This window comes from Mus pahari, chromosome 2 (genome assembly GCF_900095145.1).
Source record: "Mus pahari chromosome 2, PAHARI_EIJ_v1.1, whole genome shotgun sequence".
Classification (NCBI taxonomy): Eukaryota; Metazoa; Chordata; class Mammalia; order Rodentia; family Muridae; genus Mus; species Mus pahari.
The window spans coordinates 107,254,745-107,272,586 of NC_034591.1; the positions used below are offsets into that span (position 1 = coordinate 107,254,745).

Sequence of the window (17,842 nt, forward strand, 5' to 3'; positions counted from 1 at the left end):
GGCAGGGGATCCCCGACTGGAAACTCGAAACCCAGAAGTGGCACCAATCTCTGCCTGGTCTGAAGTCAGAATCTGGTCCGGAATTAGGAGAAGTGAAGTCTTAACTGCTGAGGCGGAAGGGATATGAGGAGCCAGATAAGCTGGGTACTGTGTAGACAATAGGATTGCAGAAAATGAGTTATTACAGGACTGACTAAGCTGGAAAGAGAAGGATGGCCCAGGGGGCTCACTGCACATAACTGCAGACACACATAGACCATGTCCACTGTGGGTTTAATTTCTGCTGCCTCGTGTGTCTTCCCTACCTCACCCTCTCTAACAAGGACAACAGAAAGGCTGTGCCCTGGCTATCACTGGGGCATAGCCATCCCTTGGCAACAGCTATTCAGCTACTTGTAAGATATTGAGCTTTTATGTGTGTGGTGGTTAAATGAATGTATTGATTCTGTATTAATAAATAGGCACGTTTCTTTGGATCTTGCTTTATTTACCCCTAGCAAAGTTTCTTATTTTATGTGTATGGGTATTTTGTCTGCACGTATAGTGTGCCACGTGCATTCAGTACCCAAAGAGGCCAGAAGAGGGCACTGTATCCTCTGGAACTGGACTTACTAACGGGAATGAGCCACCATATGGGTGCTGAGATTTGAACCTGGGTTCTCTACAAGTGCTCTTAATCCCAATCCATCTCTGCAGCCCTCTGCCAGCAAATTGTAATCTTAGTGCTTGGTTGGGAAGCGTGACCTTTTTCCCAGCCCAGCTTTCCTCTGTGAGAAACCAAACCAAACCAAACCAAATTCAGCCACCAGCATTTATCTGGCACTTCCTGTATACCAGACACAGTCTAGCTCTGAATTAAGTCCTATTAAGAGGACCATGGACATGATCCACTTAGCCTGCCCCAGCCATGTAAAAAAAAAAAAAAAACAAAAAAACAAAAAAACAAGCTGTGCTTATAAAGATCCATTCAAGTGTATTCTTCTTCAAATAGGTTCCTTATCTCTAAAATTAGCCCCTGCTGCCATTCCACCTGCATGGATATGAGCCGGAGGAGGTGTAACCACACCGGTGCAGAACCCTGTTAAAGTCTACTAGTTACTCAAGGTGTTAATGATAATTATACCACCCTTCTGCTGTTCTTTTTTTTTTTTTTTTCAGAAAATAATCAAAGACTTTGGGGAGTGAGTGGTTTGGGTCCCTAATTAGCAGCTGCCAGACTTCCCCTGGCTCTGCTGTGTAAAGGGATGGCAGGCAGATAGTCAAACTCCCCTATGCCAGCAGGGCCATCCTGAACACGCTACAGACACCTTGAGAAAACTATACAAAGACTCCGGCTGCTTCCCCTGGCTCCTGAAGGCACAGCCTCAACCAGGGGTAGGGGAACTGTTTTATTTTCCAGACTTTCATTATTATAGAGCTGAAAACCCAGCAGCCATTTCTACCTGGGTCGCGGGGAGAACAAATGTCTATTCTCATCTGTCCCTGTGCCCCAGGTCCTTAAATGTTCCAAATCCAAGCCTCTCTGCCTGTGGCATGCTAAAGAAACAAATGGCTGTTCGGTACCAATGCCCCTTCTTGGGTTGTGTGAACAGAAGGCTGTGTGAGCAGAAGACCCTCTGCACTGTTCTGCCATTGCAGCATTGTTGTAGCAAGTTGTAGAAGGTTGTACAAGTTGTACAAGGTGCAGCAAGTTGTAGAAGGCTTCCAGGTCCATTGTCTCAGACATAAGCCTAAGGATTGTGATGTTAGCTCATGTGAAGGGTTAAGGAATCCTGATTCTGCACTGACATAGGAGCATCAGTAGCACTAAAAACCCCATACTTCAGTATATAATATACATAATATAGTGTATAGGCTATATACTCAATATAGCCTATAGTCTATATACTGTAGTATATGGCCTGAGTAAGGGCTATAACACTGTGGGATACCCCTAACTGCTGCTCCCCACTGCCTACCCATAGCTCACAGCTGCCAAACAACTAAAAACATAGAAACTTGTGCATGAATATTCATTATTCCTATTGGAAAAAAGTGGAAACAGCCTAAAAGTCCATCATCTGACAAATCAATAAATAGTATATGGTATATCCATAACAGAATATTAGTTAGCCATTACATGGAATGAATATACGGTAAATACGACAACACAGATTGACCTTGAAAGCATTATGCTGGGGGAAGGAAGCCAGGCCTAAAAGGCCAACCATTGTATGAGTCCCACCCACCCCCCTTTTTTTCCTGACTGTCCTGGAACTTGCATTGTAGATCAAGCTGGCCTTGAACTCACAGAGATCCTCCTACCTCCCGAATGCTGGGACTAAAGGCATGATTGTATGATTCCTTTTGTATGAAATGGTCAGAACAAATATGTACAAGCAGGAAGTGGATTAGTGGTGGACAGTGGCTAGAATAGAAGGAAGAGAAATAACTACTAATACAGGCATAGACTCGGGATAATGCAAGTGTTCTTGAATTAGCCAATGGTGAGGCCCCATGACATTGTAAAATAGGAAAACTCCTAAATCAACCATATCAAAGGAGTGAATTTATGTTGAGTTATTTCAGACTATTTCTCAGCTCAGAGGCCACAGCAGAGGCAGAAATGGTGGAGCCCCAGCCCCAGCAAGAAATCATGGATGCTGGCGACATGGGAGCATGTGGGTGTGTGTCCACATGTACACATGTGTTTCTGAAGCCCTTAAAAGTATTCTGCAGAAGTCTAGGATTCATTAAGTGGCTTGATCTTTGTGTTTTATGAGGGAGGAAGAAAACAGCATTTCAGAAAGGATGGGTGGAGGAGCGCCTTTTCCCTCAACAGGTGACAGAGCCCAGAGCCCACAGGCATTAGAGCTGGAGGGAGAGGGATGGTGATATCGTGAGGGATCCTGTGTCAGTCATTCTGCATGAGTTAATTCAAAGGAGGGCTAAGCAGAGAGGTGAACAAGCAGAGACACACAGCCTCTGAATGCCAGAAAGTGACATTTTAGAAGAGTTAAAATGTGCATGCCTAGAACTTGCCTGGAAGCCCACACAAGGACTCGCCCCCATCTGGGGAGGACCAGGGCCTGGATGAGGGGACTTGTGCTTCATGGAAGTCCCTTATCACCATGCCAGGTTCAGCCACAGGGTCTGTGGGATCTTACCATGAGTGGTGGCTTTGGAAGCCTGGCTATACCCAGAGCCCCACAGGCCAGGCTGACCTCAACCTCCTTAATGCCCAGCACATCCTTGTGGAGGAATGCCAGACACTCCTTAACCTCACCTCCCTCTTCATCAGCTGACCCACAGTGTTGGGAGCCATGCCTAACCTCAGAAGAACCAGCCATGCAGCCTCATACTGTCACAGAAGACATGAGTGTAGGGTATGTGGCCTGGCTCTGAGCTGAGATGTGGGGAAGTTGGCTCCTGGGAAAGGCTGTTCCTTAGGATACAAAGCAAGATGGCATGGGGCGGGGGGACCTAAATCTTTATCCACCCACCCAGCCCTGGAGTCATCTTGCAGTTGTGAGGTTACAAATCTGTAGCAGAAGTAACACTCAGGATGACAGGGGGCAGTGTGCCATTGCTGTCCCATCAGCTGCTGGCCTTTTTGTCAACAGTGCTACTGTTCTAAAACAGGCATCACTGCCTCATGCAGATGACAAAACCCAGGCTGGAGAGAAGTGAGTTGCCTAAGGTCATGGCATTTTTGTGGAGAGGCTGGCTCTTAAACTTAGGGCCCATGGGACTCCACGGTTGGTGCCACATCCTACGTGACAGCCCCTGTTCCTCCCACTGAGCTTCCCAGCTGCCCAGCTGCCTCGGGGTTGTATAAGCTCCATGACTTCTGCAGGGTCCTCAGCCCCTTGCTTCAGCCTCCCATCTATTGCTGCTATTTCTCCAGTGGCAATGTAGGTGGCCTCTAAGGATTGGACTGCAATCATTCCTGGATGCTGGGACTGTGAGGATCCGTCTGCCCCTCTGAAGGCTGCAGAGCTAGTGGAATCTGGGAACCCCTGAGAGACTGTCCTCCCCCTCCCCTGATCAGTGTGCAGCCAGGGGTTAGCCAGACAGCCTCTTTGTACCAAGACTGCCTTATCTGCAACCCTGAGGAGTGGCTAGGTTCAGCAAACATCCCTATGCAGCCCCACCGTTGCCCACACAGCAGTCCAAGTTCTAACCCTGCTGCTCCTGCTTAAAATCCTCCATGGCTCCCCATTGCCCTTGCCACAGTTTGGGCCCTGTGCCATGCTGCCTGCTTTCCGGGCTCACCGCAGACCACCTCTCTGCCCTCCTTGCTACCAGGTTGTTGGCCTGCCTGTTCCCTGTGGAGCTTGCTTTTCCTCTTCAAATCTCAGTATGAGCCCCTTTCTCAGGGAGCAGTCTCTCCCCATTTCTACCAGGGTCCCTTAGAGAGTTCCTTGTAATCCCCACCACTCCCTCAGAGCACAACTCGGTTTCATGTAAGTGTAAGAGCTGGTCAGACTATTCCTTACCTGACTGTGCTGTCTGCTCTGTAAGGGTAGGACCCCAGTCCAGCTGTTTGCCACTAAATCTCAGCACAAGCAAATGGCTTACATACAGTAGGTGCTCAATACATGCTGTCTATGTGTTCCTTTGGCTGTGGGCCAGGGTGTGATCTTCTAGTGATATTGAGTTGGTCCTACTTGCATGACACCTTCCTTCCTTCCTTCCTTCCTTCCTTCCTTCCTTCCTTCCTTCCTTCCTTCCTTCCTTTCTTTCTTTCTTTCTTTCTTTCTTTNCCTTCCTTCCTTCCTTCCTTCCTTCCTTCCTTCCTTCCTTCCTTCCTTCCTTCCTTTCTTTCTTTCTTTCTTTCTTTCTTTCTTTCTTTCTTTCTTTCTGGTGGCATTCAGAAGAAGTTGCTGCTAGTTTCGATAACAGACATTTTCCTGGGCTGGGGTGACATTGCGTATAGATCCCTCTCCGTAGGAGGAGATGACAATAAATTCAGCTGATGCACACCACTAGGGGAGCTGGTTTATCTATGGTGTACTGCACACCCAAGTGGCTAAGCATCAAGGCTTCCAGATGTTAGGAGTGTTTTGACTTAAGAATATTGAAGCAGGCTGGTTTCCTTGGGAGCCAACCCCATCCATCCTAAGCCAAAGAGTGCGTGTACTATATGTGTGTGACGGCATGTCTGTGTGCAGTCCCAGTATGACCATTTGCTCCATCTGCTTGGAGGTGGGACTGGCTTCCTCTGAACATTCATTTTTTGTACCACATATTAAAATTTGGGAACTTAATGACCATCTACTTAAACTCCTGGGACAGGCATAGGTTAATGAGCATTTACTTGTTGGTGCCCTGGGACAGGCATGGCATAATGACCATCTGTTCACCGGTGTCCTGGGACAGGCATGGCAATGTGTTACCTCCCTGTATCTGCAATACATAGCATAGGACAATCACAGACCTCAGTTGTGGTGGGAGAGATAATAAGGGGGAAATTGGTCTTTCAGGCTAGACAGGAAGCCCTGAGGCCCATGCTGGAAAAAGCAGGCATCCAGGTGACTGTGGCGTCCTATCCAGGATGTAGGAGGGCATTCCAGCCACTTACCTGGTCCAGGTCATGCAACAGCTGTAGGGGACTCTTCCTCACTCCTCCGAACCAGCTGGAGCCCAGAACTTTGTTTTCAAATGCTGAAGAGCATAAGGAGAGAGAGAGAGAGAGAGAGAGAGAGAGAGAGAGAGAGAGAGAGAGAGAGAGAGATCACTGCTGGCTCTAGACAAGGTGAGGTTTGGGAGCACACCTGGGATAACCTGCTTAATGTGACTCAGTTTTCCTCCAGTGTCTTCTTTTCCTCCTGGGTATTTGATAGGTGATTGTCACTGGTAGGGCAGTATCCTTGGGGTCATTCTCACCTCATGCCCTACGCTCCACCACTGAAGTCTGCCAAGTACAGGGGACAGGAGGAAAGGAGCTACCTGCCCTGTAGAAAGAGCACACAGCCCCATCTGTTTCTGTTCACTCCGTCTCACGTCTCAGGCCCTGCTTCCCCACCTACCCTCTTTAGGGTCCTGAGGAGCTCACAGGCCTGATGGCTGTCCAGCCCCAGGTCTGTGTTGTGAGCATCCAGAAAGGGCTGGCCAATGCCAAAGCCAGGCTACAGGCTGTCAGAGTGAGGTCACCAGGCTAGATGAGGCACTGTGAAAGGCCCCTGAAGCCTGTGAACCCTGCAGAAGCCTGTGCATGCCATGAGGCATGGATGGTACTCCTGATAAATGTAGCTTTCCCTGTTCCTGAAACTGGACAGGGACTCTCTGTGTTCTAGCTTGCATTCTTCAGTGTCCCTAAGACTACAGGGCTGTCTGCACACCCGGGGCCATGTGCGTGCACCTAGGATAAGTGGGGTTGCTGGGACCAAGGGGTCATGCAGGAGGCTTGTCTTGAGGACATGAGGACACAGTCCTTGAACTTCTCCAGACCCTACCTAAAGAAGGGGCTCTGATCCTACTGTCCTTTTGACAGAACAACACCTTTATCAGAGAATGAGCCTCCAGGAGAGGGGACAGCGCTAATACAGCAACTGGCATCAGGATTGCAACATGCCGGACTGAAGTCTCTCAACACCAGGGGAGAATGTGTCCTCACTATTCTCCAGGTTAGAGGTGTCACTCAAGGCCACCCATGAAGGAGTCTTCTTAGAGCCTCAGCAAGATCTACGGGGGCCCTGGTTCCCTCTAGGACTGTGGGCAGGGTTAGGGAGAGAGGTCTGGAAAGATCACATCAGAACAATCTCACCTCCAGACCTACGCAGAGGCTACTGTTCTAGAAACCACTCCTTGCCCGAGGCCTTTAGTTTCCTGGCCAGACCACATCTGCCTAAGAGTGGGTTCCAAAACAGATGCCAAGGGCCAGTGGGTGGAGGACAGACACCAGGGGTCCCAGAATAGCTGTGGTCACAGATTACAGGGCTAGGCTATCTCCACCCTACCAATGAAGAATCAAGGCACCAGGTCTGGCGGCAAGTTCGGGCAGACTCCAGAAGGAATGGTGTGTGTGTGTATGGGTGTGTGTATACATTGCTCAGAAAGGGTTGCACTTACAGTCCATGGGTCCAGCCCACTAAGGACCACTGACACTAGCTCCAAGTAAGCCCCCAGCACCTTCACCCCAGCCTTGCTGGACTTGCTCCCAGCTGTACTCCTACCCCTCCGCCAAGACACACAGAACAGAATGGAGAAGGGACAGCAGCTTTGTATAGCCAGGGAGGAGCCAGGGCAGAACTAAGACTTCTCCTAACCCAGTGGTTCTCAACCTGTGGGGGTCAAATGACCATTTCACAGGGGTTGCCTAAGACCATCTGTGTATCAAATATGCACATTATGGTTGATAACAGTTGCAAAGTTACAGTTACGTAGTAACGAATATAATGTTATGGTTGGGGACCACTACAACATGGGGAGCTGTATTAAAGGGGCGCAGCATTAGGAAAGTTGAGAAGCACTGGTTAGGGCCTAACCCCAAGCAGCTGAGCAGCACAGGGAAGCTAAAATCCACCCCACCTTCCAGAGGGGAGAGAGAAGGGGAAGGAACAGAGGAAGGAATAAAGGAGATAGATGGACCAGCCTTGGCGTGCAGCTGGGAGAGCGTAGTGTGGAGGCAGAGAGCCTGCAAGCACCTGTACTTTGGAAGGAGACAGGAACAGGCCTGTGGGGTGGGAAGCAGGCCTGGGACAAGCAGGATATGCTGACTGTCCAGGCAAGCTGTTTTCCTCAGCCCAAGACACCAGTGGGAGGAGCACCAGAACTTTTGGTGCCCAGCCTTACGTAGACTCGGTGCCTATGCAGATGGAAGGGAAGCCTGGAGAAGGTTCCATGGGCCCCAGCAGAGGGCTTTACCGATGTTCCTGTGGCAGCACACGGTGCGACTGTTGGTGTCTGGGGCAGGTGACACTGGACACTGTGGAACTGTGCTGTGTGACACTGACCTGTGTTCACCTGTTGGGTGGACACTCACTTTCCCAGTTGTTAGATAGGGCAACTGACCATCACGAGGCCAAACCACTCAAGGCTGACTGGTTCCAAAGAAAGGGTACATCGCAGATTCCGGCGTCTGCACTGCCAAAGACGGGCTTCCCCTTTCAGGCTCCTGCTCATCATCCACGAGGCCCCCCAGCTCTGCTTTACTAAGGAGGAAGTGCTAGCCATGGTGGGGAGGGGCAGGACACACAAGGTCACAGAGGGTGAGTGACAGCAGGACACACCCCTGTGCTGAAACCCCCAGAAAACTCCAAGAAAGCTGACCTCAGTCAGTCCTCAGCCTGCACTTCCAGCAGGGAGCCCCATACCCCAGGCAGGGGAGGGCAGGTTGCTTTGGGGGATGGGGCATGGGTGGGTGAGTCTAGCCCAGGGCACATTGCAACAGCCACATCCTGGTTAATAAGTTCTCACTGCCCTGTTGCAAGACAAGCCAACAGAAACACCAGCAGGGGCTAGGTCAGAGCCTCAGGTCTGCTGGCCCCACTCGGAACCCCCAAGAGGGCTTGGGGGGGCCTGCCATTCAGTGTCCTGGGCATTCTTTCCTGTGGTTACCCTGAAGGGAGAGTGGGACACGTTAGACAAGCTTTTCACAGGAAGAAAGGCCAATCTGCCTCTTTCCAGTTATCTTTAAACTGTTCACAGACTTTGACAAGCCAGCTGCTGTGAGAGGATCCCTATCTGAGCGGCCATCACCAGATCCACATTACACCGGCCCAGCATTGCTCATTACGCACGGGCCTCCTACTCCTCCAATGGGCATATGTCCACGTGGGTTCAAATCCCTCTCTGTACTTACTGCTCTCTGTCCTAGTTTGCTTTCAGTTGCTGTGATAAAGTACCATGACCAAAAGCCAGGTGGGGAGGAAAAGGTTTATTTCATCACAGGACGCAGTCCATCAGTGGGGGAAGTCACTCAAGGCCAGGCAACCTAGGGTAAGCGACTGAAGTAGAGACCATGGAGGAACGCTGTTTACTGGTTGGTTCAGCATCCTTTTTTATACAACCAGGCCCACCTGCCAACAATGGCCTAGACTCTCCAGCAACAGTCATTTATCACAAAAATGTCCCTACAGACTTGCCTACAGGCCAATATGATGGAGACATGGTCTCAACTGAGGTTTTTACTTTCCAGATGACCACTAACTTGTGTCAAGTTTATAACAACAACAAGTAACCAGTCCTTCAGTTTCCCATCTAGTCAACTTCTGGGCTTCTTTCAAAGTCTGCCCCCAAATATCTTTGCTTTATATAGTAGAAAGAAATGATCCCAAATCATCATTCCAGGCAAGGATGACAGTGGAGCAGAGGAGTTCAAAACAGACCCTAGGGGCAGCAGTGGGGAGGCTGGTGTGCGGGGCAGCTGTCCCACCTCCCCCAGTGTGCTCCCTCGCCTGACTCTGAGCTCTAGGACTCAAATCCTGACCTAAACAGGCTTAAGAAAGTGGCTTCTTTTCCCTTGATGACATGTGCCTCCCTGCTCCTACTGGGGCTGACTGACCTGCCAGAGACCATTTCTCCAAGGTCTCTGAGTCTCCTGAGCCCTGAACTCCAGCTGAGCCTGGGGGGTCTCTCGGGAACTCTATCCCAGCAGCCACACACCCTCCTTTTGCTAACCAGTCTGACATTTAGGCCAAGGGGCTCCGAGACTCCTCTGCTCTCCCAACTTGATAGATCAGATCACCCCACTCCCTCAGGCCGTGTCTTAGAGCAGATAGGGGCATGGAGACCTGTGGTTTTAGTGTCAAAACGCAACTCTGAGGTAGGACATATGTAAGTTCTCCAGCTCCCATAGGGAGACTGTGGCCGCAGGCTCAGCAGACATAGAGCTGTGCACTTCTATGCAGCAGGGAAGCCCAGGCCAAGGGAGCAAGGGAGCCCAGGGATGAGGGTGGCATGCTGGTGACAGAGGTGTCCCACTCCACCATGCTGACCCAAGGCTGAGTCAGTGCTGGTGGCAGATCCTGGGAAGGGGGACTAGAATGGGCTCCCCACTAGAAAGAGACCAATGAGATCCCTGGGGCAGCTGGAACCCAGACATAACCTGTAACCCCTCAGTGTTCCATTTGCCCAGCAGATGGTGACAGTGACACCTCATTCCCAGGAGCAGGAAGGGACAGGGCCTGTCTTAGACTTTCAGCTGAGGTATGACATTGGGATTCTCCTGGGCCCTGAGCTCTCCTTGACCCACAAATCTTTCCCATGATTCGCCTTCTGGCTGAGACTTGACTGCAAAAACAGAGGCATGCCCCCTTGAGGCCTGGCACAGTGGGATCCTGCCCCTTCAGCAAGACCAGACCTTCCCCCTGTCTCCCAGCCAGCGCCTACCATAAGCACACATTTCTCCCTGCAAGGTGAGTGGAGAGCTAGCTCTAGATGAACCTGGGCTCTTGCTGGCCCAAGACTGTCTGAAAAGTTGGCCACTGGAAACCTACTACAGAGGAGAGTGAGCATCTAGAGTGGCTCTCAACCTTCCTAATGCTGAGGCCCTTTAATACAGTTCCTCATGTTGTGGTGATCCAACCATAAAATTATTTTCATTGCTACTTCATAACTGTATGTAATCTTGCTGCTGTTATAAATTGTAATGTAAATATCTGTGTTTTCCGATGGTCTTAGGTGAGCCCTGTGAAAGGGATGGTTCAACTCCCAAATGGGTCACCACCCACAAGTTGAGAACTTCAGATCTAGAGACTGGGAGGTAAGGGGTAGAAGCTGAGGAAGCTCAAGGGACCCATCTCAGACCAGGAGGAATGAAGCTAGGGTCAGTGGGGACTTCCCAGGGCAGACAGCATGGGGCTAGCCTGGGGGTGACAGGTGTAAATGTCCAAGCAAAGCTGGTAAGGGGAGAGCACGCAGCCCCTTCTCTAACCATGCTTGCACTTTCCCTCCCCTGTCCCCGTTCACACCCCCTTCCCTTTAGCTTCCCTAGGAGAGGAGGGGGCCAGGGCTGAGGTTGCTTTCCTTCCCATACATGGCTGGAGGAGGTGGCAGGAGAGATGTGTCCCTGAAAAGGCGTGAAGACATCCTCACGACTACCCAGACTCATGCCTCTCTGTAGACATACCCCACAACAGTGTTTGGGCCCTGAGGAACCTGAGCCCTTGTGGCCCAGGACTGGGTAAACATTTGTCTACAATGAATGACAGGGTAGACAGAGACTGTGGCATCAGCAGACACTGCGACCACACCCAGACCATGCCAAGGGACCCTTTAGACATGAGAAAGCTCCTATACAGGAGTAGCCATTCACCTACAGGTCTTCAGTAAGGAGAAGGCTCCCTTCCGGGGGCTTGCAGGGGTGCCCTGGCACAGCCACTTACATCTGGTCACACCGAGCTTGTTAATTGGCAGAGTGAGTAGGCACAGGCATGGTGACTACTCCTGAGGCCTCCCCAGTTCTGTTTACCTGGCCTCCATCCCAGGGGTCCCTAAGGACAAAGCCAGTGTGATGAACGGGCTGGGGGCCAAGCACTGTCTACTGTAACATTCATACTCACTCTCCCAAAAGCCCTGTAAACATGGAGTCAGTGCCTATTCCATAGATTAGCCGTTAAGGGCCTGGGAGGGGACAGATAGTAGGTTAAGCTTGCTGAGTGACCTCCGATCTACAAGCCTGGTCATTGAGGTCCTTCATAGATCAGTGCCATTCTGAAAACAGTTTTCCCTTGTCCTGAGTCACTCTCAGCTAATGGCTTTGTCCACCCTTGGGTAAGAACCTGTCTGGAAGTGACCAGACCCCATACACACAGACTAAGGATGGGCAAACCGTCAGAAACGTAGCCCACTGCCCAGGTACCTCCAACTCACTCCACACCTGACCTCTGCCCTCAGCTTGGTCTGTAAAGTGAGTTATCTGCCAGAGGCTCATTCAGAGTAAAACTGACCACATGCCTGGTGGAAACTTGTACTAGCAGGTCATAGGCCCTGCACCCTCAAGCCAGCATAGAGCTGTGCAGTTCTTCTGTGGATGTATAGACTCAGCAGGATCTCAGATTAAGACAGGCGTCTCCACCAGAGGGCAAACTGACTTCTCAAGGCTCAGAGAGTGGGGCAAATGTAACACAAACAGCATCCCTAGATTGACCAAAAGTTCCCACAAGCAGCTCTACGGGAGGCAGACAATGGTCATCTAGCCAGCGACAAGAAAAGAAGTTCCTGCGGGAATGGAAGGCACCTGTCTTCCACTGGCGATGTCCCAGCCCAGAACAACAGTCAGGTGCCAGGTGGCCCCAGAAGGCTCTCCAGCTGAGGAAGCAACGCAGAGCCCCGGGCCCGCGAACTCACCAGGACGCAGGGCACACAGGGCACACAAAAGCAGGAGCGCAGCACCCAGACTTGCCACCACCGGCAAGGGCCGCCGGCAACAGGAGCGCCTTCCCATGCTGTGCCTGGCGCGTGGCAGGCGACAGTCATCCGGTGCGTTCTCCCACTGCGCGGCCGGAGGTCCAGGACACGCCCAATTCTGCCCTTAGTTTAGGGCCCGCCCAGACGCAGCGTCCAGTGCTCCAGGCTAGAGATAGAGGAGCCTGACTGAATTAATGGATAAAGCTGTAACCCCAGGTCAGTGAAAAGCAGCATCTATCCCTGTTACTAGGCATTAAGCCAGGATTCTCTACTCTACACAGATGGGAATTGGTAGTGGAGAAACTCTTAGGTACAGGTGCCCGGGCCCAAGCGCTCTGCTGGCCTAGCTAGAGGCTGCAGCTGAGGTCCTGGGAGCCAAAGCTTTGGTCAGAAACGGACTCCAGAGGCTCAGGTTAGACACTCATTGCCCTAGGCTTTAACCCCTAGTACAGGGCAGCTATTGGAAGCCTAGGCATGACAGCTCTGGTCCCCAAGCTTTAGGACTCTTGACCCTCAGTACTGGCAAATGTCAGCTTGCAGCTCCCAGGGTGGGTCCTGGGACCCTCTGCCATTAAGGCTCAGTAGCTTCTCCTCCCAGCCTGCCTTCTCCAGTCTTAACCCTTGGCAATTTTTTTTTCCTCTTCTTTACTTCCCCTAGCCTTGCTTATGAAGCTTCTGCTCTCACAGCAGCCCCTCAGTTCCCTCTCTGGGGAAGACCACTTTGGAGCAACTCTCTGCATGGACCACACAAGTGATCACAAGCTGATTCTGAATGGAAGTGTGTGCACCAGTCAGGGCACAGCCCTTCCTGAAAATTAAGGACTAGATTTGCATCAGTCATAGCACAGGGTACCAGGGAAAAGACACCCCCGCCCCACCTCAGCTGTGAGTGAAAATGCCCCAGAGTCATGTTGATTTCCCCAAGGCTGATGATGGGCAGAAAGTCCTGCATCCTGCACAAACTGTTTCAAACAGCGGTGACTGAGACCATGAGTCCAGAGCTTCGAGATCCAGCAGCTGAAGTCAGAAACTCGGCTTCCCAAGGTGCCCAAGGAGAGTTCAAAGCAGCCAGAAACCATGAGGATATTAGTAAGGTTAGGTAGGGCTGAAAGCCTCACCGCCGGGGAAGGCTCTAAGTGTCAGGATCACAAATCTTCCAGGACCCAGCAACTTAGCTTATGTAAATGAAAAATAATAGCCTGTAGTTTAAACCCAGCTCTTGGAAGGCAAAGGCAGGCCGATCTCTGCGAGTTCAAAGACAGCCTAATCTACAAATCCAGGACTATTACACAGAAAAACCCTGTCTCAAAAAAAAAAAAAAATCAACCAATAAAAAGTAAAAGATAAGTATTGAAGGGGCGCTTTGTAGCAGAGGCCTCTTTGTAGCTTTCTTCACAGTGCCTGACCCCTGCCCAGTGTCCCAGGAGCCTACAGTGACTTTTCAGGTAGGAAGGGAGGTGGACTGCACCACAGTGCAGGACAGCAGCCAGAGGTGTGTGGGGCAGAGAATAAGTGAGGGAGCCCATCTCTGGCCTGGATCTACCTGCTACAGTTTGCCCTGGGTGCCGTCATCCACTCAAGACCCAGTCAAGTAGAGAAACGGAAAGAGCAGGCCTTCTACAGCATTTCTTAATGGCAGGGCCAACCAGCAGGGCTGAACACAAGCCCAAGGGACCTGTGCTTGAGGATCCTTCGTCCATCCCAGGATCAGTTACAAATGTTTCTTCCTTCCCCCCAAGCGCATGTACACTGTAGCATCGCTTTCTTATGTGTCAAGTCCCATTCCAATTCCAGTTCATGCAGGCCTTGTCCAGCCTGGAGGAGAAGTGAAGGATCTCAGGCATGTCTTCCTGGGCACTAGATCTGTTGTGCCTGGTCATGTCACCCACAGCTGCTGCAGGCACAGGCACTCAGAGCTCATTTCAGACAGGGGGGTTGCATTGTAGAGAGGCACCAGAGTGAAGTCCACCCTTTGACAGATAAAGGGCTGGGAATGTAGCTTAGTGTTAGAGGGCTTTCCTGAGCCGTGAAGCCCTAGCTTATGTCCTGGTGCCACAAAATAAAAAATAAATAGAAGAGAAAGACATCGAGCAAGCGCTGTGGGCTGCAGACTGCACCTGATCTCGGGGTCTTGCTGCCCTGATGCCAGCCTCGCAGGGAACCCAGCCAAGCAGCTGGCCCTGTGTGCACAGGAAGGGCATGGCTGATCCAGCATTTAGCCTTGCGTGTGGGATGAGGTGCTGCATCCAATGCTAGTGTCTTACCTGCCATCTGTACTCCATTTCCCTGTACAATGGCAGCAATATTAAACCTCACTGTGTTGTGGAGGCTAAATGAGGGGCAGAGATACTTGAACAACCTCAGGTGTGGCAAGTGCCATGTAAGAACTTGATATTAGTATTCAATAATACTAATTGGTTCCTCTTATAGCAATGATGTATTATCAATTAATGAAGACTATGAAACAAATAACATTTATACATTTAGCTCCAAATAGCAACAATGGTTCTACGTCCTTTCTGGGTGGGAACCCAGCTCACCCTAAAACCACGTCCTTCTGAGGATGCTTCATCCTTGAGGAATGTCTGCTTCCTTTCAGCCCAGCCCAGAACCTGAGGATGCTGGATCACCCGCAATACCTATCTGCCCCAAATCTCACTCAAACTCTCAGAGCAGAACCTAGTCTAGTCTTCCAATCGTCGGTGTGTTTTAGCCTTCTATGCTGCCACCTGGTGACCAAAATTGAGAATAGCTCAGCCCACTATTGTCCTTAGAGATGGACATCAGTGGAGGCTACCAGAAAGATTGGAACCCATGTGCAGAAGCCTGCCTCCAAGCGCAGGTCCCTGGTAACTCCCTGGAACCGCTTCCTTTTGTCTGCTGCAAAGGCCCTGAGATGCTCATCAATTATAGCTAAGTAGCGATCTGCCTTGAACTTTGGAAACGTCCAAAAACCACTTCAATGCTATGAATCAAGGTCCACGGAAGGCTCCTGGTAGTATGTTCCCCCCAGAGATCCCATGCTGCTGCAGTCAGATGGTAACAAGATGGCCATCATCTTATCAGGAGGCCTGCCATGATGTGACATATGTAACTATCTTTCTCAGGAGCCTGGAATCTTGGGGGCATTCCCAGAGTATGTGACTATGTGGCCTGTCTCTGACCTGATCACATTTCTCTTAGTTCCCTGGAGCCACTGAGGCTGTCCAAGTCCCAATGATGGGTGAATCCCAGCCTCACACAAAGACATGACTGAGAATTTGTAGATCTGATTTAATTCTGTCTCTGCATGTTAAAGGAGCAATAAGGAACCATAAAGTTGGCCTGGCCTGGCTGCCTTGAGAGGCATGTGTCTTTGGATTTTCAGGTTAGAGTTCATGACTCCTGGGGCACAATGTGCCTTCCAGTTCCTGAGAGACTGACACACTCCCTCAGACAGTGAAGTATTCAGGCCTCTCTGATTCTCTGTATGTTCCCTCAGAAGTCAAGGAAGCATGGACGCTTGACAGGACAGTTGGTCTTAGGTAGTAATATTGTGTACCCTGTATAGCTTGCAAATGTCATTGAATCCTAGCAACTTCAACTGTACTGATTCAGGCAATTGTCATTTCTGATAAAGGTTTAAAAAGTCAGATTGCTCTCAGTAAAATTGCCACAGTTTTGCTGTGGACACCTCCCCCGAAACCCAAGCAGCCTGATTTAATTCCTCATGGTGTATCAGATGACATTGGCCTGGTAAGTACATGCAGGCACTTACAAAGGAGGCTCTGTGGTGCATGCCAGTGGATGGGCAAAGTGAGAGATGGAGCATCTCCCAGAGCCTGCAGTGAGCATTTCTAAACACACCAAAAATCTGACGGCTGAGAGAGCCGGATGCTGGCTGTGCCTCTCCTCTTCGGTGTTGGGGGTTGGAGGGGGGCGGACTAGCAAGAGGCCAAAGCTGTCTCTGGAGATGGAGTCTTTAGAGCAGGTATCAATGAGAAAAACGCCAACATCTCATGTGGTGCTGATTGCGTGTGGGGCATTGTTCAGGGCCCTTCAGGTATAGACCTCATTCCATCCCCAGCTACACCTGTGACATATTAGTGTTGTTAGGGGCATCCATCCCTTGTTGTTCATGCCACTGGAACTGCAGATACCAGTCCCCAGGGTCACCTCCCTTACATGTTATAAAGTGGTGTGCAACCTGTGACGCCCTCCCCTTACCTCCTGTCATCCCTGGGTGCCATGTGAAACCTAATGCAATGCCACTGTTGTGCCAATAGACTTCACGCTGCATCTCTGGCTAGCCCATAGTCAGAATAAGCATAGGTAAAGCTTCATACAGTTCAGTTTCTTAAGAATGATCCTCAGATGGGGATCCTGAAGGCCATCCATCCTTTCCTTACAGTGAGAGGCCAGGAAACATACCCAGTGACACACAGCTAGTGAGCAGGGTAGTTGTGGTCCAAGTCAAACACACTGCTGTGTTCAGCTTACATGAACCTCTTATTCCATTAAAATGTTTACCGTTGGTTTTCTGGCTAAATAACTTATTCTAGGGTGAGATTCACATGCAGCTGTGAGGTGGCATAGGTACTCCATGTGCCCATATGTCTCCCCAGTGGTGACATTTTGAACATTACAGTCAGGGCGCTGAACTTGAGGTTGTCCACCACAATCTAAAAGCAGCTTCAGTTGGTTACAATTATTTAAAAATCAGATTAGACAAAACAGTTGGGATTTTTGGTTTTCTCCTGAGAACAGAGCTCTATACAAGCATATCGTCGGAGGTCTTTGTTACAGGGAGGGGACTCAGAACAGGGAACAGAGTCCAGCCAGGAACAATGCAATACCACCTAGGGAAAGCATGCTAGGGCTGAGAGACCATGGGTTGCTGCTCATGGGGTATTTCTGCCCCACCCCCTACCCCAAGGGCCAAGGGAATTGGGGGTTATCCAACTCTGCAGCCTTCTGCAGGACATGGGAAGCCAGACGGGCTCTAGGCAGCAGCCCCAGTGAGCAGAGGGAAGCATGTGGAGACTCACCAGCAGTACTCAGGCTCCCAGAAGGGAGGACAGAGGCTGGAGCTGCCAAGGGAGTCCTATTCATTCCGTCTGGTCCCAGCCTGCAACAGTGCCTGGTACAAAGCAGCGCTTAGCCACCTTGGCTTATAAGGAAGATCAAGAGGTTAGATGACAGCTAGGAGACCTCCAGTTCAAGGGGAGAGGGGAGGTGACTGAGGAGTCCAGCAGGAGGCCCTAGGGACCCCAGCGTGGAAAAGACTTTTCTCTGGCTCAGGCTCTGCATACACATCTCACCACACACATAGGAATGCATGTGAGCTTTTCTCCTCCAGTATCCAGTTCCCAAGCAAACACCAACCTGGAGCACATGCCCTACCCTAGAACGCAGGGCTCAGTCTCCATAGCTGCTCCACTGTAGGGTTAGTCGCAAGCAAGGGAGTGACCTGGACTGGATTGACTGGTTATAAATGGGGGTGGGGGCCCTGTAGCCCGTCCATGCCTCA

The 17,842-nt window shown here is 50.7% G+C and overlaps 1 protein-coding gene across 2 annotated transcripts in view; it reads right to left on the reverse strand.

Annotated features, from left to right (window-relative positions):
- Positions 1–12,404, reverse strand: part of Chst13 (carbohydrate sulfotransferase 13) — a 29,885-nt gene extending 17,481 nt beyond the window's left edge. For both annotated transcript variants that reach the window (XR_003843282.1, XM_021188423.2), the window contains exons 1-2: positions 12,274–12,404; positions 5,564–5,646 (exon numbers count right to left, since the gene is read on the reverse strand). Coding sequence is in view for 1 of the 2 variants with exons in the window: in XM_021188423.2 (XP_021044082.1) it covers positions 5,564–5,646; positions 12,274–12,370 (180 nt within the window). In the remaining variant the exon portion in view is untranslated. The remainder of the gene's footprint in view (positions 1–5,563; positions 5,647–12,273) is intronic.
- Between the last annotated feature and the right edge of the window lie 5,438 nt (positions 12,405–17,842).